The sequence below is a fragment of the Scardinius erythrophthalmus genome (assembly GCF_964197995.2).
Source record: "Scardinius erythrophthalmus genome assembly, chromosome: 7".
In the NCBI taxonomy this organism is placed as follows: Eukaryota; Metazoa; Chordata; class Actinopteri; order Cypriniformes; family Leuciscidae; genus Scardinius; species Scardinius erythrophthalmus.
This window is the reverse complement of record NC_138227.1, coordinates 20291212-20316370: the sequence shown is the minus strand read 5'-3', so window position 1 is coordinate 20316370 and position 25159 is coordinate 20291212. Positions and strand designations below refer to the sequence as shown.

Sequence of the window (25159 nt, the reverse complement as noted above, 5' to 3'; positions counted from 1 at the left end):
TATTCAACAGGCAACATTTTCAATTAAAAAGAATTAGGTTAGCAAATAAAATAAAAATACACAAAAGCCAAACAGCAAATCCACATACAGAAACGGAACAAAAAAAGTACAATAAAAAACACATCTCTCTGTTCTTCCCACAGCGTGCTAGAATAAACTCAAGAAACGAAAAACAGGAAAAAAGATTCTTGGTAACAAACAAAAGATGGAATGAACGCAGTCGTTTTCTGAAGCGCGGACAAAGCATGCTGGGAGTGTATTGGAAAAACTCACCATGGAGTTTTAATGGAAAAACATCCAGCCCCAAAGAGGTAGGGTCTTCATGAAGGGACAGATGCACAGAGATAGATGGGAAAAGCATTATTATTATTTGACTGGGTAAACAGTTTACTGGTTTATGATACATAAGTTAAAAAGCAATAAAATAGTGGATTTTAATATATATATATATATAATTTACTCAATAATAGACTCAATTTTCATTAAATGTCTAAAGAAAACTCCATTGGTGGTATTTAGAAGGGACATGGGAGACATGGGGTCCGTTTCTTGCAGTCTGACAGTTCAACAGAAGTTCAATAGTGGTTTAATTGAAGTAAGATGCAGTGAGAGATGTTTTATGCTGAAGGGTTAGTAGAAAGGAGAAGTGGATCCCTGATCTACAGCCAAAACAATGGATGACCGTAAACATTTTACAGCCAAAAGTGTTTCCCAAAAGCAATAAAAAGGACATGAAATCCAACTCTGGCAGAAGTCGCCGCACAAGTTGCGGCCCTTTGAATGAGTTTACTATTCAGTAGGGGTGAATCACTGTCTGCAAAACAAAACCTTACAGTTTTACACCGACATTGAATCTTTCTCATTGGCAAACTTCTATCATGAAGAATTTTTCAGATCAAATCGTGGCGAGAGAGATGAGTGATGGTCAGGCTAAGTTTAGCTTATAATTACCATTGTGTTTGACATTCTGGATAATGAATGAATCATATTTGCACAAAGGGCGTAAGATACTCAAACATCACGGGCCGAGCTAAACAATCAAATCGGCAGGTTGCTTAGTTGCGCCTCAAGTGGCGCAGTACAACCGTCGAGTGTGACACTTCAGCTGAATGGACACAGCAAATATCCAGCTGTGAAAATGGATGGACGCCAATGCTAAATGAATACGTTTCCAAGGAGATGGAAACATGTTAAACCTGGGTTTGTTTAGCAGCATTGATGATCGGTTTGGTGTTTGTGAGATATAAAAGGCCTATAAAAGATTTCAGGACACAAATAAGTAGGACAACAGCAACACCATGCTATCTATCACATGACACGCTCATGCACTTCTAATAAGATCAGACCTGCCTGCAAACCATAACAATAACATAAAAAAAGTGAGTGAAAAAGCACATTTTCATCCAAATCCGTTGAGTGCTATGAGGGTCTTTATTCCTGAGAAATGTTTACAGGGAAAGATGCCTGTTAACAGGAAGCAAGAAGTCACATGATGACATCCAGTGAGCGTTTAGGGCAACAACCCCACTTCAGCAGAATAATCTTTCACACGTTTATCTCTCTGCTTTCTGTGATCCTAATGCTGCACTTCCAAAGGCATTAAAATGAGGTGATTTGCAAAAGCTTTACGCCATGGCATGTCACATGGCTGGGTAGCACCCGAGCTCTTTAAGCTATTGTACGGTCATTATGGCACTATGAGACAATGGCCCAAAAGCAGCTCAATTCACGTATTACACTAAGCCTAATACATCTGTGAGGTTAGATCCAGCAACACACACATGAGTCTTTGTCTCATATTTAGGCCTATATGATATGACACAGTTGAGCAATATCACACAAAAGCGTTGTTTTTATTCCATATAGCAAGAGTGCAAATGTGATATTGATTTTATACAACTGGTAATATTGTGATATATTTTATACAAAATATTGTCTGTTTTTGATAATTCTTTCCAATGAAAATATTACCTATAAAGCCAGAGCAGGACTGTTGTGCATCTCCAAGCAACACACAGCGGTGTTTCGTTCCTGAATGAATTAGCATATTGAGCGAATCAATCAGTTGAAACAATGATTCAATGGCCCATTCATAGAGAGCCATTAGGTATGTTCGACTTGAAGCGGCGCTGCACAGACTGTTCGGTGTATGACTGACATCAAAGTTTTGAATAAGTAAGTCAGTCCTGCAGTAAGTACTGCATTCCTGAATAAATCAGCAGTTTGAACTAATCAAATGAATGACTCAATTATTTCCTCATTTAGACATTTACCGCCACCTACTGGCAGTTTTAGCTTCTTATTTATTAATATAAGTACTTGCCCAAAAATGAAAATTCAGTTTATTTACATTTACTCACCCTAGTGTTGTTTCAAACCTGTGTGACTTACTTTGTTTTGAGGAACATAAAAGAAGATATTTTGAAGAATGTTAGTAACCAAACTGTTTTGGTCTATAAATATATATATATAAAAAGTCATGGCTGCTGTAGCCTAAAAATCTATGTGTAAATTCAATGTTGAATAAAATAAAATATTTATTTCTAAAAAAAAATGTGTAATGACTATTTGATGCTGTTCTCATTTAACACAAAGACTTTAAATGATCTTTTGGGGGTTATTTCACATTTCACGTGCTTCGGTTGTGTGAGATAACACATTTAACAGCGCACGAGTCACGATTTTCGCCTCTATTGCCTTTGGCTTGCTCAGTTGGGGATATTTTGGGGATATATTGGGAATATTTAATTTAATTTTATCAATCAATCAATTTCACTAGAAACAAACCTTGTTGTATTATTTTAATTTAATACTGTGAAGCTGCTTTGATGCAATCTGTATTGTGAAAAGCGCTATACAAATATACTTGACTTGACTTGATTTAAAATAGTTTTAATGTGTAAATTGGCAAGACAAAACATGTCCAAATGATAAACTTTTACTCTATGATGGTTAAACTTAGCAGGCTATCTGCAAATCACATGCGTGCCAAACCGTGGGGCCTCGTCCATACGGATCACGGATCAACATGGATTTACATGTAAGAGGTATTTGAAAAGACAAAACAAGTCAATGAGAGTTTCATAATATTGAGTTTTAATAAACACTATGTCAGTATAAGCCTACAAAAATAATATAGTATTGGTTGGTTGGTTGATGAGCACGAGATAAATGGTAAAAATGTGTAAACATTAAATAGAACTGAATCAGGAATTTGCCTGGGACTAAAACAAGCTCAAGCCCACACTGTAATACTATTTGCTGTTATAGTCAGTCTTTAAAGACAAGAATAAGACACCAATGCAGTGACAAGTCGATCATGACCGAACCACCACTAGCATCACTGGGATTGACGTCCTTTTCACTACAGTCTTATACTAATATGCGGGTAAACATGGTCTAAAAATGGTACTGAGCTGGCTGATAAAGGAGGAGGAGGAGGAAGTAAAGAACAAAAGGAGGTTACTCATCACTTAACAGGCACATGGAAAAGGGGTGATGAAGTCATCAGTGCTGATATCAGACCTCACTGCGCTGGCTGATTTGACAGCTGAAATCAGGAGAACAGCTGAAGTGGTTCGCAGAAAAAGAAGGACACACAGTGACAGCTCCTGGAACGGCTATGTACATTAACACAGCGCAAAACTCACATTGCTGTCTCACCCAGACACTTCTCATGCTTACAACATGAGTGTTTTTAGCGAGTAAAGTATTAGTGAATGTTAATACTTAACTACGCAGGAATAAAAGATCTAAAAGTCAGTAGTTGGAACAGTGGCCTGTGGCCAGACATGGTGCTTATGTGGGAGTCATGAGGTTTGTGTTCGTTCTTGTGTATACTGTATACTGAACTTGAATAGCACCATAGACATTAAAAATCATCATCAAAGCAAAAGCAAAAAGTTTTATATTAAAGTACTAAATATAAAAAACAAGTATGTCGCAAGTACACAAGAATGTGATTTTGCAGTTTGAACAAAGAACTTTTAAGTGAATCAAAAACAGTGTTGTTATTGTTAAACTAATACAAATCGTTTTCGTTTATTGAAATAAAATAAAACAGGGTATCTGCAGTGTTTTTTAAATCGAATGTAAGACTTTTTAAGATCTTTTTTAAGACCTGCACAGATTAAATCAATGCCGTATGAGAGGGGTAGGGCAATGTTTATGGTAACATACCCATAAAATGACTCTATAAACTATGATTTGAAAAAATGTACAGTTCAAAAACAGGTTGACAAAGAAAGTTTTATAAATGATAAACCTCACATTTCAGCCTTCACACCATTTAAGAAAATAACGTCAAAATTATAAATGATTATATTTATATTTTAAAGATTATATTTGATTATGTGCACATTTGCTTATTTTCGATCCACCGGTTGATGTTATGAGACATACCCGGGTATGTTTAAGGGTAAGCAAGCGGATAACCTCAACTTTCAGTTCCAAAAACAGAGGTACATTTTAGGGTATGCAAGTAGCCATAGCAAATTACTCTTTAAACATAACCTACTCCAGAGCAGGTTCTGTTCCAGGGTTAGTTACTTCAAAGGTGTTCAGCTCATGTGTGCCCTATTGATGAGGCTCCAGTGGGCATGATAGATTAATGGGCGTGGTAGAAGAAAGTAGTATGGCGCGCTTTTTCTTTTCGATTCATTGCTCTGTTGAGAATGTCTTGTGTGTTAACTGTGAACATACTCTGGGTTGGCTGAACTTAGCGTGAACCAGTAGAATGCGCAGCAGCATGTATTTAGTATGTAACAGGCAGCGCTCACATTTATTTAAATCATCACTTTTTAAGTTTAAAAATCAAACACATTAAGCCATGTTGCAATTCCTGTCTTTCTGTTGCTAAAATTGAACATCTCTTGAAATAAAGACTTTTTCTTATTCCATATAAAATGAGATATTTAAGACTTAAGACTTTATGGCCTTAAATTCGATAAAACTGAATTTAAAACTGTTTGAGGACCCTATTAAAAAATATTAGATGGAAAAACTAAAGATTTAAAATTAGAAAGATTGCCTTGCCAGATAAAAGTTGAAGTATTATATTACTAAAACTGAAATAAAATAAATTAAAGCTAAACAAAAATATAAAAAGACAGAACCAGTCCAAAATTCTGTACAATTTACAGCATTTTCAACATTAACAGAGAGAGAATTTCTTACATACTGTATGTGAGCAAAATGGACATTTTAACTGAAATGTACTCAAATGAATTGGAATCGAAACATAGGAATCTAATCAAATTAAGAAAATAAAATGGGAATCAAACTGAATCAAGAAACCTATATCTGAACTGCTTCGGAAAGTTACCACTTCCTCTAAAAGGCACTCAAATCAACGCTGTGTTAATATCCAATATCGCTCACTTGAAGTTAGACGTTTGTGGCAAGGACTGTTTCAGCACGCTTGATTTAGCCACGACACTAAATGTCCAGTTGCATTATTACAGACTGTGTCTTTAAGGAGGACGATCTCCCATGTGGTGGCCAGATCATTTGCCATTCACCAGCCTCAGCTCTGAGTGCTGCTCATCTGAGTGTAAGTTTTTTTGGGCATGTTGATGGGCAAGGAGAATATGAGCAGAGACAGGTGGGTACAGCTGACTGACTGACATATACTATACGTAGACACACAACACAGTTCAGCACAACATAGGATGTCTCTTGTCTGCCGCCACATATGCTAGCCTCAGCTAAGAAGAGAAAGATAAAGGATGAAAAGGGACTAGACAACACTCTGACATCTATCTGTCACAATGTACAGCCTCGGACTCAGCATGTCTGTAGAAAAGGCTGTTTAAATGGGAACTAAGAGCATATAAGGTCTCCAAAGCCAGAAACTAAACCCTACGCAAGGCTGAATTATTCAAACTTCAAACTAATGCTCTCTTGATGACTCTTCAATTCAAAACTAGAAGTAAGAGCCCTTAAAACAACCTCAGCGCAAAGTGTTCAGCATGACAATGAGCTACAGGGCTTTGTATAACTCTGCCTATTTAAAGTTGACCCGATGTGCCACTGTTTCGTTAGCGAATTTCCCATTCAAACTTTGCATTTAAATAAAAATAAACAATTGGAATAAGCCATAATTATGTTTAGTCAGTATGTAAATGCACACTGCAGTCATTGATATGGCAACCAGTCTTTACCGGCGTGTTCATGTTACATGGAGAGCAACCGCATGCTCTGTCCAGTGATTGTAATGAATCTGGCTTAGGAACTAACGACTGACTACAGCAAAGATCCATGTGTGGGAGAATGTAGGTTTGCATGTTTGTGTAAATGCAGGCAATCCTCTGGCAAATGACGGTTTGATGACACTTAAGAGTTCATGCGAACTCAACTACATTTCAAATCCCCAACACAGTTCTCACAAATGAGAAATGCTACCGCCAGCAATGGCTGGAGCATCAATGATCACTGATGTCCAGTGACTTACAACAATTATATTCTGTTAACCTGCTTGAGAATTGACAATGTAGCCTGGTCTGCAACAAAAGCTAACTGTGTAAAGTTGACGTTTATAACCGGTCTAACAGATGGCACACATCAATAGGTTTTGAGATATTACCGGTATTAAGTACCTTGTGCCTTAAAATGGCGACATAATTTCCATTGAGAGCTCTTCTTGGTTTGAAGTCACAACACACCAAATGGCAAAGATAACTGTAGCCAAAAGCAAGTAACAGATTATCTATCCAGTCAGAATACAGCCTTTCCAGTTCCTGTCCTCAAGCGTCAACATTTTATTTTCGATTTGATGAATTCTCTTGCACTTCAGTTGAAATTCAATTATAATTCTTTAATTAACAATAATACTTTGTGATTTCTTAAGTAATATTACATTGAAATGTCTTTACCGAACACCTTTAAGTGCTAAATAGTGTGCAGAAACCCACCCAGTGCGCTTGGTGATGGTGCCCAAGGTCATCGGTTGCTTGATCTGAGCCAGTGGTAGCACAACCGTCAAACTGGGTAATGCAGACAGGCGTGGGTTACCCATGTTGTTGTTGGTGAAGTTGTTATAGGATTCTTGACTGGTGAGTTTGGCTGTGAAAGAAAAGGAAGAATTTAAATAATTTGAGTTTGAATTTAAATGAAAATTCGATAGGTCACATACATAATACACTATGACTTCTTTAAAAGGAATACATAGTTTTATTCATCAATTAATGCATTAAATTGATCAAAAGATACAGTAAAAACATTTATACTCTTAAGCAGGATTTCTATTTCAAATAAAAGCTGTTCTCAGACTCATGAAAAAAATACACAAAATATTAAGCAGTACAATTTTAAACATTGATAATATACAGTGTAGGCCTATATATAGTATAATATATATATTTCTTGAGCACCAAATCAGCATACAGAAATTATTTCTGAAGGATCATGTGACACTGAAGATTGAGTAATGACTGCTGAAAATTCAGCTTTGTCAAATATAAAATATATTAGAAGTTATTTAAACTGTAATAATATTTCACAATATTACCCTTCTAACTGTATTTTTGATCAAATAAATGAGACCTTGGTGAGCATAAGTGACTTTCACAAACGTTAAATCAGCAGCCTATGTTAAAGGGATAGCTCTTGCGTTAAAAATAAGGTGGATAACAATTAACAAAAAATAAGCTGAATGGTGAAAATTCCAGTTTCAGCTAAATTCCAGCATTCCAGTTGTGCTAAAATATACAATTAATTCAATAATAGAGCATGTTTTCTCAGGGAAACAAACACAACAGATAAAAGGTTTCCATAGCTCTCCCCTTAATTATTCACCTTTCATCAGTTCTTGTTTGTTTTTGTGTTGCTTTTCAATCCAAATGATACAGGCATCGATTTGATCCACGCTTCCACACCACAAAAACAAACCTATTTCGTGCATATGTACGCTGCACAAATATTTTACAAAAAAGTCGTTTTTTTTAACTCCATTATATTTTCCCTTTCAACACATAATATTTCAGACCAGTCCAATAATCTCAGCGAAGATTTTCCTTGCTTCCATTGTAATATAACCAGGAAGAGGGTATTCAGGGGCTCAGAGAAATACCTGAGACACAAAACAATGATTATCTGAGGGCAAAAGCGCTGAGAGCGGCCGTGCCACAGTGTTGGAGGGTTTTTAGATCATTAGCCAGCCTGTCTGTGTCTCTCTAATACCCAGAAACGTTGTCTTTGTGCTTAACCAAAGAGAGACCATTTAGGCCTCATGGCCCTCGATAAAGGCTTGCTTTGGCTGGAGACATTACACAAACCCCTGCGCCATTCCGCACAGGGCCTGGATCTCAAGGGCCCTTCACATTTCAAAACCACTACACCCCAAGCGCAGCCACCTTTTGTGTGCAAGAGCAGCAGAAAAGAAAAGGAATTTGAACAGGAAGCAGCCTGAAAACCCATAATGGTGCTTCTGGTGGACAAAGACGAGGAGTAGAGGAAGAAAATTCTTAATGAATTTAGCATCTTTCCAAGAAGGACACACTCAGTCTCTGCAAACTTTTTAACCCCCAATAAATCAAAACCCAACTCGCCCTTGGACACGCACGCAAACAGCGTCACGGCGGCAAAGCTTAAGCCATCAAAAAAAGCAGACGCCTCGCACGGGATGATGTGAAACTCAGCCACCAAATGACGCGAACCCGAGTGTGGCAGGTTTGGCCGGAACCCTCAAGAATGGCACGTCCGAGAGAGGCAAGGCGCCTGGCCAGTCAAAACGATACTGCTTATGGAGTTGTCATTTGATTAATGACTCATGTGTGATGGCCTGCGCAGTGATACATGACAAGCCAATGGAAAGAAGATCTATCGATGCAAATCCAAACTCCAAGAGGTAAGCCGGGTCACCCTCTGTCACCTGACCCTTCTGTTTAAGCTCACTCCGCTCCATTTGCATTTTCTTCTAATGGCACAGACCTGGCCGCCCTGTCACTGATATCTTGTTTTCTCCCCCAAGCTGTTCTATTTGCATCTAATAAAGCAATGAACACAAGCGATCCATCTAAACTGGCACTTTTCCATTCGTTATTTGGTTGATTTGCACACAAATAGCTAAAAACAACAACATTCTTACACAAACATCATCCCATTTTAATCGCATCAACACTGAAGTCAATTACAAAAACACAACCTTGAAGGAAGGCAACGTGAATAACAATCCTAGGGACAGAATATTGCATGACGTTCCAAAGTGTCAGCCATTGAGAAATCGCTGGGCTTTAAGGAGCATCTGCGGAAGATCTGAATTCCTAGAAAAAAGTCATACTCTCTGTTTGGGAATACTTTGATATATTCTGTTTCACACATTCATGTCTTTCGCGCTCGTCCAGGTTTCCCATACATGCTCCTGTAAGAGCGTAGTTCACAGGAGGTAGGGATTAGTCAAGTCAAGTCAAGTCAACTTTATTTATATAGCGCTTTTCACAATACAGATTGTATCAAAGCAGCTTCACAGTATTAAATAAAATAGTACATCAGTGTATGTTTCTGGTGTAAAACATCCACGTTTGGTAATGCAGATCAATAGCACTGTTGAATCGATTAATCAAATTAAGTATCCCCAACTGAGCAAGCCAAAGGCAACAGTGGCAAGGAACCGAAAAACTCCATTAGGTGACCTAATGGAGAAAAAAAAACCTTGGGAGAACCCAGGCTCAGTCGGGGGCCAGTTCTCCTCTGGCGTTTATGAAGTAGAGACCGGATTTAACTGTAAGATTAAAATATTATATGAATGCCTGGCTGAAGAGATGCGTCTTTAATCTAGTTTTAAACTGGGAGAGCGAATCTGAGCAACGAACAGAATCAGGAAGGCTATTCCAGAGTTTTGGTGCTAAATGTGAAAATGCTCTCCCTCCTTTGGTGGATCTGGATACCCTAGGTATGACCAGAAGCCTCGAATTTAGTGATCTTAAAGAGCGCGATGGATTATAGGGCGATAGAAGATCCGTTAAATAAACTGGAGCTAAGCCGTTTAGGGCTTTATAAGTCAGTAGCAATACCTTGTAATTAATACGGAACTTTATAGGTAACCAATGTAGTGATGATAAAATTGGTGTTATATGGTCAAACTTTCTTGATCTAGTAAGAACTCTAGCGGCGGCATTTTGGACTAACTGTAGCTTGTTTATTGAGGATGCAGGACAACCAGCTAATAAAGCATTACAGTAATCTAGTCTCGAAGTCATGAATGCATGAACTAGCTTTTCTGCATCAGAAACAGATAGCATGTTACGTAATTTAGCAATATTTCTAAGGTGAAAAAAGGCTGTTTTTGTAACATATGAAATATGATTTTCAAAAGACAAGTTACAATCTAATATAACACCCAGGTCTTTTACTGTAGAGGATAAAGTAACAGGACACCCTACTATGTTAAAGTTGTATTGAAGGAGGTTTTGTGGGCGGTTTTTTGAACCGATAAGTATTACCTCTGTCTTATCTGGATTTAATAAAAGAAAATTGTGCGTCATCCAATCTTTTATATCTTTAACACACTCTGTCAATTTGGATAATTTAGCGTTTTCATCCGGCCGTGATGAAATATATAGTTGAGTGTCATCAGCATAACAATGGAAACTAATTCCATGTTTCCTTATAATATTTCCAAGTGGCAGCATATATATTGAGAATAATAGAGGGCCTAACACAGATCCTTGCGGCACTCCATAGTTTACTGGAGTTATGATCGATTTTTCTCCGTTTAAATAGACAAAATGGTAGCGGTCAGATAGGTATGATCTGAACCAGCTTAATGCTTGTCCTTGAACACCGGTATAGTTTTGTAGCCGATCTAAGAGTATTGTGTGATCTATAGTATCGAACGCAGCACTAAGATCAAGTAAAACTAGTATTGAGATACAGCCTTGGTCAGAAGCTAAGAGTAAATCATTTGTGATTTTAACGAGCGCAGTTTCAGTGCTATGATGCGGCCTGAACCCAGACTGAAACTTTTCATAGGTGTCATTTTCTTGCAAGAAAGAGCCCAGTTGGGCACACACAACTGGATTAGGACTGGAGGGGAGGAGGGAAAAAAAGAGGGATGAGTGGAGAGGAAAAGGAACAATGGCGGTACCGCCGCACTCAGGGGGACGGCGCTGTCATGTCAAGTCTGTCTGTGCCAATTCCCAGAGCTATCATTATTAAAATACACACTTTCAAAGGAGGAGTACTACAAGTGGAAGTGTGTGTGTGTGTGTGTGGGGGGGGGGGGTAAAAGGAGAGGCCAGAAAGTGCCGGATAAAAGCAATCCCGGTGGACAAAGTGAAAACAAATTAAAGAACCATTATAAAACACAGATGCTGCAAAGAAAATAAACTTCACAAGATTTACTGTTTTCAGAAGAAATCAGACATTGGTGGAAAAGCCATTTCTGGTTGCCTCTGCTTTTACAGTATCTGCTCACTGCTATTTTCAGGCTTGTAGTGGGGTCAAGCCAGCCTATGTGAAAATGGCCAACTGCCAGTCTTTTCCCCAACCGCCAGTGAATGAGAGTGCTTTTAAAGTGACAGCGGAGCTTTTTTATCCCCTGCAAAGTTTTCGGGTTGTACGGAATCTGCTTTAATGAGCAGAAACATTATATGAAACTTCCTGACTATTACCAGACATTGTGCCTTATAAGTATTTTCACCGAAAGACTTCAAACTGCATTATAAAATGAATGTTTTCTGTTCCCCCTCATTCCATGTGCTGATTTCACTGCAGAGTTCACCGTATGATTACAAGCCATTACATCATGACAAAAATTATTCACTGCTGTATAATGGCAATATATGCATTTATCAAAGAAAATGTGAAAGCATTCAAGTACGTAATTTATTAAACAAACTACATCCGAACGAGACTGTCTGAAATCAGATCCAATAGTTTACAACATGTCAGCATTTACAGCTCATCAGAGGAGCACCTTGGTGACAGTGGGAATCTACACTCTTCTGTGGCTCAGATAACAGGCTTACTGAAACCATATGTGAGCGAGTATGTTTGCAAGGCAATGTGTGTGCGTGTGTGTGTGAGAGGATGTTTCACCTCAGACGAGCAGACTTCGCAAACAGTGCATGAGAAGATGAACAGGAAGGCATCCGCAGACTCAATCAATGCACCTCGGCATGTGGCTCTGATCAGGAGCACGTAATCTGATCATGTCAATTTACTTATGGGTAAGTGGGAACCATATTCTCTCCTCCCAATCATGAACGCTGCAGTGTCATTTCAAACATGTCTAAATGAAACCCTATGCTGGTCGGGCAGAGAGAGAGAGAGAGAAAAGAAATGTTCCAGTGAATAAGTTCAATTCAAAACAGCAGGATGTCAATCAACTCGCTGCCTGATAGGGCCATAACAGCTATAGACAGTGAGTGGCCACGTCATTCCAAATATTCTGATTAGTGGTTGACGAATATGGTTACAGTTGTTGATTCTAAAATTATTACATTTAGTGCTGCTCAATCCTGAAAATGTGGATACATCCATGATAAGAATAACTAATAATACATAAGAATAACTGTGAAATTTCAAATATCAAAAGAAGTAAATAAATCGTATAGTTTGGCTATAAAGCCTGTAAATAATGAAGGTAGGCTAACCCAATTCATGCGTGTGCGGAAGAGGTTACCCAAAAATGTGAATGACTACACAAAGAAACTAATTTTTAATTAATGTCCATTTAAAAAAATATCAAATATAAAAAGTGAAAGTAACATGAAGGCCAAGTATTGTAACCCATACTCGGAATTTGTCCTCTGCATTTAACCCATCCAAGTTAGTGCACACACATTAGGAGTAATGAGAAGTGAACACACACCCGGAGCTGTGGGCAGCCATTTTTGCTGTGGCACCCGAGGAGAGATTGGGGGTTAGGTGCCTTGCTCCAGGGCACCTCAGTCATTTCCTGCCGGTATTGAGAAGCGAACCCACAACCTTCGGTTTACCAGTTTACAGTTTATCGGTTTACAACTATTGAAACTAAAAGAGCAGGGCAGTCCCATGCTGCAACAGCTGAAAATGAAATATAGCAGAATTTTCTGTGCCATGAATGTGTTAAGCAGCACTGACAAATTATGTTTCCTTTGATAAATATATTTTTTAATTGTTCTAACCTAGAAATGTCAATAATCAAAATTTCTTAGAACTCAAATGCTCTATTCCATTTCCAAGCGAAGACAAAAAACGGTAATCTTACCCTGGGAACAAGCACTGTTTAAACTCATTAATGTAATTAAAATATCTAGTATCAAACCACAACATCAACTCTGCAGAAATGATCATGATCATAATTACATCCAAAATTACAAACTAAAGGTGGTTTTGACTGGTAAAACCCTGAAAAGAGTCTGCATAAAATAATATCAAAGCATCTACAACAAGAAATTAAAAACCAGACATTTCATCATTATTGGTCTTGATTTGACAATACGGCAAAACATGCATATCCAACAGCTGTTTCAGCCACGAAATAGGCAATTTAATCCATGTATCTGCTTATCATAAAATTATATTGTGCAAACACAAACATATCAGTGTTTTCATTTCCTCAGTGCAATTTGTGGTTTGGGTCTAAGTTACACATTAAAAAGGAGCCTGACAAAAATATTTAGTAATATACTCAACCACCAAAGCTTTCAAATCACATCTATATATTGTATTTAAGATGTGTATACATACACACACACACACACACACATATACATATAAACAATATATAAATATTAATTCTAAACTACTATTTCAAAGAATTATATCAGACTGGCTGACATCAAGAGGAGAAATGCTGCATTGCATCATGGTACAGAGAAAAATTCACTGTGGGACAGTGCAGGGTCTCAGGTCATGAGAAGTGTCAAAATCACATTTCCTCACAGTGGGAAAGGGCAGCATATCATCATGGCTCACTATGCCTGATAAAGACACACCAGCCCACAAGAAAAGTTTTCGCATGAGAGCAAGACCTACAAAAAACAACAACAAAAAAAACCTTGCAGGCCACCCAGGCCAAACAACAGCACAGTCTCAATGAGATGTTTACAATCATCGTGCCAAGGGAAAGACAATGATACTAGAGGAAAATTAGGAAAAGATTTTCTTTACAAAATAATGTTTAAAATCAACATTAAGCACTACAATTGTCCAGTAAAATGGAAAAAAAATATTATCATTGTTGTAATCAATAACAATGATAATTAGGCAAAGCTATACTTATTAAATAAGATCAAACAAAACTGTTTAAAGCTGCATAACATTTTCTGATAAAACTACTGAAGTATACAAAAGATAATGTATATAGAATATTTGAAAATAAATGTTACAAAAATAAAAAATACATATATTTTTAAATATATTTTTAATTAATGAAAGCATGATAGATTGACAAATGTGAAATTAAAATATTTTCTTTTCAAAAAAATCTTGTAAAAGACAAACAATAAAACTCTTTAACAAATCGTTTATCTTTAAGGCAGAAGCTGGAGAGGAAGCATTGCTGTTTGCTTTTAAGAGGAGGCCATTCATAAAATTCAGGACAAATTACAGAGTAACTCCAGCCCTGTTGCTGGATTAGATTCATACAAAAGACAAAAGGTAGTGGCATGATTCAGGCCTAAGTATTTTTCCTCTCTCTGCCAATGGAGTGAAATAAGGTCCATCATTTGAAACTGGCCTGTTAACAAAAAGCTGAGAACACAGCGCCACAGAGAGGCCCACACTGGTACTGCACCCAGCAATAGGACAAGACTTTGTAACCAGAGTAATAAATCTTTAGGACCGAGAGTCTAAATGAGACTGTACATGATGCAGAGTTGTGGTATGTTAAAACAAGAGCGGTGCTTTGATGCCTAGGCTGATTGCAGGACTGTTGTTTTGTGAGCGGAGGAGCTGAGCTTTATCTTTAAGAATCACAGAGCCACTGTGAAACTGTGATGGAATTTAAGAAAGAGAGTGTGTGTGTGTATGCGACAAACAAGGGAGGAGGCAGTTTGTGATTACAGAGAGTGTTTGCTGGCCCTGTCTCTATGGATCAGATCGGCTCATCTGGATGCATGTCCCACAGACACACGCACATATACATATACACACACATACACATAGAGAGAGAGAGAGAGAGAGAGAGAGAGAGAGAGAGAGAGAGAGAGAGAGAGAGAGAGAGAGAGAGAGAGAGAGAGAGAGAGAGAGAGAGAATAAACAGAGGAGATCTGATGATTGTAAATGATTCAGCACAGGACTCAGTGAGCGTGACACGTTTTACCGCCACTCTCAACAAGAAAGCAAGACTGCTCTAAAGGCACTACGGCCCTAGCAACAAACATTAAATAGAAGATTAAAGACTAGTTAGTCCCATATTTGGCTTAGACATTATACACAAATATACAGTAGGCTCTAAGACCACTAAAATAATTTATTTCACTACAAATTATATTACACATTTGAGTGAAAAGTTAAATAATTGAATGCATTTTATTCACTGCAAAATAAAATACATTTGAGGTTAGTAAGACTTATTTAACGTTTTTTTAAAAGAAGACTCTTATGCTCACCAAGGCTGTATTTGTTTGATCAAAAATACACAAAAAATAGTTTGATACACAATGTTTTCCACTTTAATATATTTAAAAAAAAAATATGTATATTGCTTAATATTTTTGCAGAAACCGTGACACATTTTATCTGATTCTTTCTGAATAGAATGTTCAAAAGAACAGCATTTATTTGAAATAGAATACTTTTGTAACAATATAAATGTCTTTACTGTCACTTTTGATCAATTTAAAAGCATCCTTGTTGAATAAGTATTCATTTCTTAAAAAAAAATAATAAAAAAAAACGTACTGTCCCCAAACTTTGGAGCAGAAGTGTATATTATAAAACACGAGAGGAAAGAATAATTCATTTCTTGAATTATTGAATTTCATAAAAATTTGTCCTGTCAATTTTCCAACCAGTGTTGCTTTTTAAACAACACGATCCAAACAACACTGTGTCAACAGTTTTGCAAAAGCATCCATGTCCGCCTGTTTTCGCTATAAGATGAGGAATGGTGTAAACAGGCGTAGTTACTGATAAAACAAGCCTGAAACCCAAACAAGCCGTATGCGGAGTTTAAATGGCTCAAAGGAAGTATCCCGTTATCCCTAACTTAATAACAGCGAATTAACAGCTTCCTGTTGCACCTTGTTTTTCCTTTCAAAATAGTCAATGAACATAGGTGATGAAGCAGACCAACAAGCTTTGTAAAACTGACATGAAATTTAAGCGCAAAGGTGACCACCTCAGTCCAGACGGCTCTTTCAAATCGCACTCCTCACAACCTTGTGCTTGGACAGCACAGAGCTTAACCGCTGCACAGTATGGCTACCAAAGCCACATGAGCCCTAAACACTCCAACAACAGTTATGCTTCAAAAAGCATTTTCTCTCACCATTTGTTCATTTATAGGTAGTTTATAGACGGGAACAAAACAACTTAGCAGAAAACACCACCTAAACAACTGAATTAACTCTCTGTTAGCACTGAACAAAGAAGGACTTGTTGAATTATCTGACAATGCCATGAACCTAAGGCGAGGGGGATGTGCCTCCTAAAATAGACTGAAAAAACTCCACAATTAAACTGGAAGAGAAGAAAGCCCGATTGTGGTTTCTATTTTTACAGAGTGCCAGCTCTGAAGGATGTGTACTTCTCTAGTTCCTTCCCTAAATCAATGAGTTGTCACAGGAGACAATTGCAAGTCTACTGTTGTGGCTACCGTGTCTCAGCTTTTCTTATCAATCATTTATTTCTGCCGCCTCCGTTCACGCTCATGGACCCAAAAATGAACAAAACCGACGGAAAAGCTAACAGAAAGTGACGCTGATAACCTTTTCTCTTTTTGTGTCTGATAACTAATCATAGCGGAAAAGGATTTAAAAGTGCGACAAACACAAAAACAGTTTTTCGATGACGGAAAATGCAGTTTCCTAGAGAGGAAAAATACGGGTTTTTTATTTGTAGAAATCCTGTTGTCATTATACTGTTTAGCAAACGAACAATTGCACTACCGTTCAAAAGCTTGAGGCTGGTAAAATCATATTTTTGAAAAAATTATACTTTTATTCAGCAAAGATACATTCAATGGATCAAAAGTGACAGTAAAGACTTTCGCATTGTTTTACAAAAAAAAAAAAAATGTTTTTGAACTTTACATTCATCAAAAATATTTGGTGTTTTCATGTGACACTGAAGACTGGAATAATGGCTGCTGGAAAATTTTTTACATTTTAAACTATCATATTTCACAGTATTAATGTTTTTACAGTATTTATGAACAAATAAACACACAAAGCCCCTGGTGAGCAAAAGAGACATTACAAAAAGCATTAAAACAAAAGTTTTATTTTTACAGGCTATGAAAATCCCTAGTTTAGCTTAAAGTCTGAATAAGTGAATGTAAAGTGTGTGATTTGTAATACATTGGAATGCCTAAAAAAAGTAAAGAATGGAAAAAAAAAAATATTGAATCACTGATTTGAAAATGAAGCAAACAATTCTGGCAGGATATGCGAGCGGCTCAAGCATTCCAGCTCCGAGAATGAGCCCATAGGAGAGGCCCTCAGGGACCACGGAAAAGTGCAAACCACTTTGTCTCCCTCTCTCCCCCACACTGTTTCATCTTAATTCAAAAGCCACATCCTGCTATCCTCCCATCTTTTGGCTTAAGGAATTATGGAATGATCCTTGAGGTTATAAAATCCGGACAGTCCAAGGTTGCCTCTAAGGCATAGGAACTGCCTCAGACTTCTGTTTCTTAGATTTCCCCATCCTGTTCCCAGAACAAAAAAATGTCACCTCAGAACCCTGTTGTCAAAGCGGCTCATCGGGCTGAAGCTGATAGGACTAATTGTTGACAGGTGCTTCTAATGCCCGACTTTGAAAAGTGAGTCTGATTTACGACAGGGCTTCTAAGGCCCACTTTCACGGCTGCTGGTAACATCCCTACACGAGACGCCAAGCATTCCGGCCCTGTGATGTCACAGCCTTGCTCATCTCAAAGTGAAAACAGACTAGAAGTTATTGATATTTTCTTGGAGACAGTCAAAAGAAAAGATGAGTCACACAAATTAATTATATTGATTATTTAAAAAATAAAAATACATAAATTTTAACTTTAAAATGTGGCGCTCATGGTTTCATGGTGTAGTTATTAATAACATGATTATTTTAAAAATAAGAATATATATAAAAGATTACATGCTTATCTTTTATATCAGCTAAAAATCAGCAAGATGCAATGCAGTGCATAAATACAAATAAATACAGACATACATTAATTTATTCGTATTGCTTACATTTATTGATTCACTCTATTTTTACCAAACTGACGAATTTGGTCACTTCATAGCATCTCGGTGATTTTCAGTGTCTTGCACAACGAGCACCATATTTTAAAGTTACATTTTCGAACTATGTAACTACAAGAAAATCACACATGGGGAAGAGGTACGAGCCTTGACTCACTCATGTTGCCAGATCTAGCTAGAAAAACAGTGAACAAGAACATGCTCACAATAAACCAAAATAAATCCAAATGCTTTATGCTGAAAATAAAACCAAAATATCACGACCCGCACCTTCTCACTTTAATAGCTCCGTAAACTTGATCGCTTTATAAGACAAGCTTAAATAACAAGCCCAAAAACGCTTATAAGTGGACATGGAAACATTGCAAGAGCATGCTCTGTGAAGCAGCCTTATCAATCATAAGCAAAACACGACACCTCCGTCGACTGTGCTTTAGTTAAAATTGCTGAACTTAACTAGTCTTTTGTTGCTGTAATATTTCATTGGTGTTTAGTACGCACACGGAATGATAATTTAGGGGACTCGCTCCTGTATTTAAAAGTGTTTGTTACGACTGAAACTTTACAGTGTGTGTAAGCGGCCAGAGTAAGCAAGGCTCTCTTGAACCCTTTGGAAAGCTCTGCAAACACCCTGCAACTGACCAGTCTCCTGTGTCCGTATCAGCAGGGTGCCTTTAGTGAGTACAGAGGTATTGATTAATCAGACCTCTGCTTTGTGGAGTGCTGATGGGCAAACAACACTGACAGGCGTGCCAGCTCTTGTGGCAATCAGCACAGACATGAGAAGTGTGTGTGTCAGTGGGTGTGTATGTACGTAACAGTCAGATGTGGTCAGAGTGTGTATGTTTGCAGCCAGGGACAGTGTTTGACAAACATCACAGTGTTGTGACAGAGGTCAACAGGCTCGATCATAGGGTCTGCTAGGGTGACTCGATTAACTCCTGAATGGCCAGGATACACTTACTGTTTCAAATTCTCGTGAGGTGCTAAAAAATGTAAATATAGCTGAAATAAAATCAAATATAAACATTAGATGAAAAAACAAAACTTAGAAATGTTGATTGAGCCACTAAAATTACAAATTGAAAGTAAATAACTAAAACAGAAATAAAAATAAATGAAACCTAAATGTTATTATTTGTAAAAAAAAAAAAAATAAATACCCAAAAATTAATAAAACTCTACTAAAATCAATTTTGGGTTGAGTCTCCAATAAGGGTGCTCCGATTGATCACGGGACGCTTTATATAGTTTGATCGGTGGTCTCTATAAAGGCAGATCAGAAGAGTTGATCAGATGACGCAAAACTCGCAAGACAATTTTTCCCATGAGCAGCTAAAATTGATTCACTACATTCACCGGTCTGGTAGTTCTACCAGATTTCTGAAAAGGAAAAGAAATTTGCAACGTCTTTATGGAGAGCGGAGACATGGCAACAACAGCAACCCTACAGCAAAGGCAGCAAGAATCTAGGGCTGTGTGATTTTAGAGCATGTCTTTCCTTCACAGCGGTGTGCTTTCGTTCCTCCCCAAAAGCCCAAACTTCCAAACGTCCAAATCAGCTAGATTAGTGATTGTCATAAAATACAGTCTACTGTTGCTAAACTGCAGAATGTGCTCGATAATAAAGAGAGTTATAAAAACTGCATTAAGCCACAAAATAAATACTTTTCCCCAGGCGTCTTTCTGTACGTGAGACGGAGTGGAACACGGACAAGCAAAGTGAACTTTGAGCTTCGGGTTCATGCCTAAACAATGGCCAAAAACTCGGCTTGGTGAGTATTCACTTAAACACAGTCAGCTATGTCTTAAGTGAGCATAAACAGTTGGGAAATAAGACGCGTATGTGTCAGTATATTGGATCTGTGCGATAGGTCTTAAAGTGACAGCAGCCTAACATTCAGCTGCTCTGTGTCATTAATGTTAAACAACAAATAACAAAGAAAAAAATAGTTGTTAAGAATAGTATTATTTATTTTATTGATTGGTATCGGGGTCGTATCGACCAATACTGCTTCCAGTGATCTGTAATCGGTGATCTGCCCCAAAAATCCTGTACAGAGTCCCCTTTAGTCTCTCAAGCAGAGCAATTTTTGTGCAGCATGCCAAGTTGTTTCCCATGTTGAGCATTTTAAATCAGTCACTTAATAGTTTCCATGACTGTTAGAACAGAACGACCTAGTAAAACTACTGTTGCTAACTAATGAAGCACTGTAACTGTGCAGTCAAAGAAAGGCCCGGCATAATCTTTGCTAGTGTTTACTAACCATGTAGAGGTGATCCGGATGGGCTACTTGAAAGGCCAGGAATGGGGCTACATCGGCCGCCCTGTTTGCTGCTCAGCTCTTGCTCGATTTCCTCCAGTCCGGCACTCTTCTGGAAGCGGCTCATGCGATTGACCACACGGGGAGACATATGCGTGCGTGCGCATGGCGCTCCACCATATGGGTTGATGGGAAAGACATGCGAAGTGCCACGAAGAGTACTGATCACCACCCAGCGGCAGTCATGGCTGAAGCAGATGTCCTGCACCTAGAGTGGTTAAGAGAAGAGATATGAATATAAGCTCAATATAATAAGCTCCTTTGGTTAGGAATCAAAAATATAAAATCATCATTAAAATGAATAATATTGTCATTACAGAAAGTTTTTTGACTGTAGAATCTTGGGTGAACGGTACGAACATTAAAGCAATGCCTTTCCTTAATTTCAGAGACAGATATTTTCTTCTTTATTGGGACTTATATGGTTTGGAAGCTTACTCTGAAAAAGGGATATTTGGGATATAGGGATATTTGAAAACAAATAAACAAATAAATAAATAAATAAATAAATAAATAAATAAATAAATAAATAAATAAATAAATAAATAAATAAATAAATAGAGTGGAGACCTCTATCCATCAGTTATTAATTGGATAAAGGCAGATCTGAATGTGAGCTTGCAGTCGACTGTAAGAAAGGGCCAATTAAAAATTACCAGCTCAAAAATATGAATCATTCACAATAAGATTAATAACATGCATTTTTAAAATGGATAGGATGAATCTTTATTTCATGCCAACTTTAAGGAACGCAACCTGAGTTCGGTAGGAATTTTCTCTGGTGTTCGTGACATTATGTTTTCATAAATAGCTTCTGGTAAAGACGAAAAGATATAATCTTAAAAAAATGTGTTATGGAATGGTTGAAAGGAATTGAAAGGAATTACCAAGTGAGGTGTTGGTAATCACAGCAAGGTGCTGGGGTGGAGAGGTTTCGGAACTGATCACCAGATATTGGTTACTGCCATGAAAAACCTGAATTTCTAACCTGGCTTTTGTATTTATTAAAATCTCACCCCCGATAAACCATTAAACTGCCAAAACAATGCTTCCTGTGTGTTTTATAAACACAATAGCACATCCTGTGTTACAACTTCTATGTTCAGTCTATGCTATTTTAAAAACTGTTGGTCTATGTGTACATGTGCAAGATGGGCGTTGAGTCCAACCTGTCAAACTGTTTTTTTGGGGGCATCTTGCGCCATGAGCATTGTTTTATAAGAGAGCATCTTGAAATCCTGTTCGATCTGTTTTAGAACACAAGAACTTGTCCTAAAGAAGCTCTATGAATTGATGGTGGGCTTTCCCCAAAATCTTACACTTGACTTTACCAAACAGCACTCTGCTATCAGCAAGGTTCAGCTAATGGCTTTTTTATGGCACTTTTTATGGATAGCCATCAGCTACTGGAATGCAGCTGTCTGGAGATCTGTCTGATTCTAGGTCATTCTGCTCTATCTGTCTCAGATCAGTCTCAAGCTGAATACGCCAACCCGGAGATGAGCAAACGAGTCAAGATCAGTGACCACTTCCTGTTCAGGGACGACGCCAATCTGTTTATTTTCCCTAGAGGTGTAAAAATAAGATTTAGGCAACCAAAGACAAGGACTGGGATATTTCAATTGGTTAATCAGACACACATCAAATGAGGTGTTTGGCCAGTCATGTGCTACTCAGAACAGCTAAAATGGTGTATGGCTTCAGGCAACGCGGGCTGGTAGGTTATTTACCTTCACGCACACTAAGGTCAGCCCGGAGCAGGTTGGGAGTCAGTAAAAGCACAGTCAGCCAGCCAGATAAGGCCGGGTGCCTGTGTCCGCCCACGAGGCATTATCACTCCTTTTATTTGTTCTGCTCAAGATAATGCGTCTTGGAGGGTGCTTGCTTTATGCAGTTTGCACTGTTTACAATGCCAGATCAAAGCCAACGCATGGCCAGGCAGCAAACCTGGCATGAGCCGGTGACAGATTAACCACCTTTCTCATCTCAGCAGAGCTGCGGGCCACCATGGCCCTGTGCTCACAAAGGAGGGAAAATGAGAATGTTTTACACACTCGGTTCCAGCTCTCTTCCATGCCTGGAGGTACCGGCTAAGGTAATCACACCTTCAATATAAGGAGCAGGTACGAGAGGAACATAAACTTCACCCACGGGCCAGTACCCAGCTTGCAATTCTGCATTTTTGACTCACTCAAAGTGCACTTGAAGGGTAAAGGGACAAAGTGATTTCAGAAAGAAAAAAAAAAAGAAAAAAAAAAAAAGAAGAAAATACTATAAGGGACATAATATAAAAAAAATGGCATTAGTAGTTAAAAACAAGTCTTTTTATAGACATAACACTTGATTGTGCTGCAGTTATATGGCACTCATATGAAAATAACATACAGTGAAACAGGTTTTATTCCACTGCAGTGTTAATATTTGTCATGTAAAGAAGGATTTAAATTGGGGAAATATGTCTGGCATGCTTTTAGACATCGAACGTAAGAGTGAGAGTCTATGAACTAGAGCAGAGATCAGGTTTGTGTGCATATCCAAACATGACACTAGCTGAGTAAGTAAGGGTCTAGGCCCTTTCGGAATAAATATTAGTTCTACTTAAGCAAATAAAACCTTACAATTTGCCAACTGAAGGAGATATTGTGGTGGAACAGCTGCAAGGCTGAATGGATGAAACAGCATTTAGGAGAAAGGAAAACTAAATCACTGCAGTTATTTCCCAAACTGATTTGTGCAATAACCCAATAGATCACAAAAGTAAATTAAACTTTTAAGCACCCAGATAGATTACCAAGGCTTGGCAGACGGTAATGATCAGATCATGTCCTTAGATGTCCGCTTAAACTATTCAACCTGAGTAGTGTTACATAAAATACAAAAAAAGGCATGTAGATTTGACCATCATCTATGGGTTTAAAATACTACCATACTAAAAGAATGATCAATATGTTTGATTGAGACCATTCATTGCCTTAATTTGACTAGAAAAAATACATAAATTAAAAATAGAATAACTTAATAAGTAGAAAAATATTTAATAAATTAATAAATAAAAATACACAAGTAAAGTAAAATAAAACATTTGGGCCATTATTTCAAATTGTATTACTTGAGGACAGATGTGCTGTCAGTTCTCCAAACACTCAAAAAATACAAAGGTTTCTGTTTCAAACAACACCATTAGTTGTTCTAGATTTGTCATTTATAAAGCTGGGATAAAAAATGGGCTATATTCAGCGCTGCCCAAGGTCTATTTCCAGGGATTTAAGAAAAAGTTGTGTAAAGTCACAAGCGTAACCATGCTGTCCCAGTGGGAATGTCCTCTTGTCCATGACCTTATAGCCTAAGATATCATAGGTGTTACAAGTCCCAAGCTTGACCCCAAGGTGTAAGAGTAAAAGCTCGGTCAGGAGCACAATCTAAGCTCTCACCAGCCGTCTAAGATATTTTTAGCAACTTTTCTCTTTTTTCAGCCATGGTGATTGAAAACACATTGGCAACACTAATAGTTGCAGGTCTTCAGATTCCAGAGTGTTGAAAACTGAACGTGGGAGCCACAGGGGAGGAAGTTTTAGAATAAGCAAAGACTAACCGCTGAGAGCACAAATATTTCATGGGAATCCGTGTAATTTTGCTTTGTACTGGAGGCAAATGTTCTCCAGGTACAAAAAAAGAAAAAGAAAAAAAAAGTGTTCATATGGTGTGACTATGTTGATGGACAGTTATAACCACAAAAAAATAAATTAAGTCAAGAACTGACTAAACTTAAAATATATATATATTAATTTTGAACAGTAACACAATTTCAAGATACAGTGACGCTCACCTTTTGCATCTATAACACAGTAGCGAGGGGTCATGTATCTCGTAGACAGGTTTAAGATCAAACAGATGGGTCATGCACACTTTTTGTCGAACAGACACTGCCCTACACACTACAAAAGAGCCAGAAACAGCAGTGCTGGAGCTCAGTGGTACCAAGCCTTATGTCTCTTGACAGTATTTAGATAACATGCAAGGATTCACCAACGATGAAAAGCATGTTCAAATTGCACATTTCCAGAGCCATACAAACACAGGCAACCGTAAACAGTTGTGGGTGGCCCACAAAGACTTTAAATGATTATGCTAATGATTAAAAGAGTCCGGAAAGGCAATATTTCATCTCAATAACTCCCCCGAAAATAGCGTGAGCGTACATAGGCATGTGTGTGAAAGCAAGGGATGGGACGGGAAGCTTTGAAGTTTGACTTAATATCCTACACTGTCCATGTATTACTTGAACACAAGACAGCTTCTTTTTTTGTTGTTGATATATATATTCCATGTGGAGTATGAGTTTATGAGTTTAGACCAGTGGCATAGCCAGAATTTTATTTTTGAAGGGGCCACAATATTATTAATATTTATATTTATATTTATATTTATATTTATATTTATATTTATATTTATATTTATATTTATATTTATATTTATTTGAGATGCTCTGATACCACTTTT

The 25159-nt window shown here is 37.7% G+C and overlaps 1 protein-coding gene across 7 annotated transcripts in view; it reads right to left on the bottom strand.

The window, feature by feature from the left end:
• bcas3 (BCAS3 microtubule associated cell migration factor) overlaps positions 1-25159 on the bottom strand; it is a 235168-nt gene that overhangs the window by 156685 nt on the left and 53324 nt on the right. For 4 of the 7 annotated variants that reach the window (XM_081371488.1, XM_081371489.1, XM_081371491.1 and 1 more), the window contains exons 15-16: positions 20603-20867; positions 6912-7062 (exon numbers count right to left, since the gene is read on the bottom strand). In XM_081371488.1, coding sequence (XP_081227614.1) covers positions 6912-7062; positions 20603-20867 — 416 coding nt within the window. Of the gene's footprint in view, positions 1-273; positions 319-6911; positions 7063-20602; positions 20868-25159 lie in introns of all 7 variants that reach the window. The other 3 variants (XM_081371486.1, XM_081371485.1, XM_081371487.1) reach the window with 1 other exon arrangement.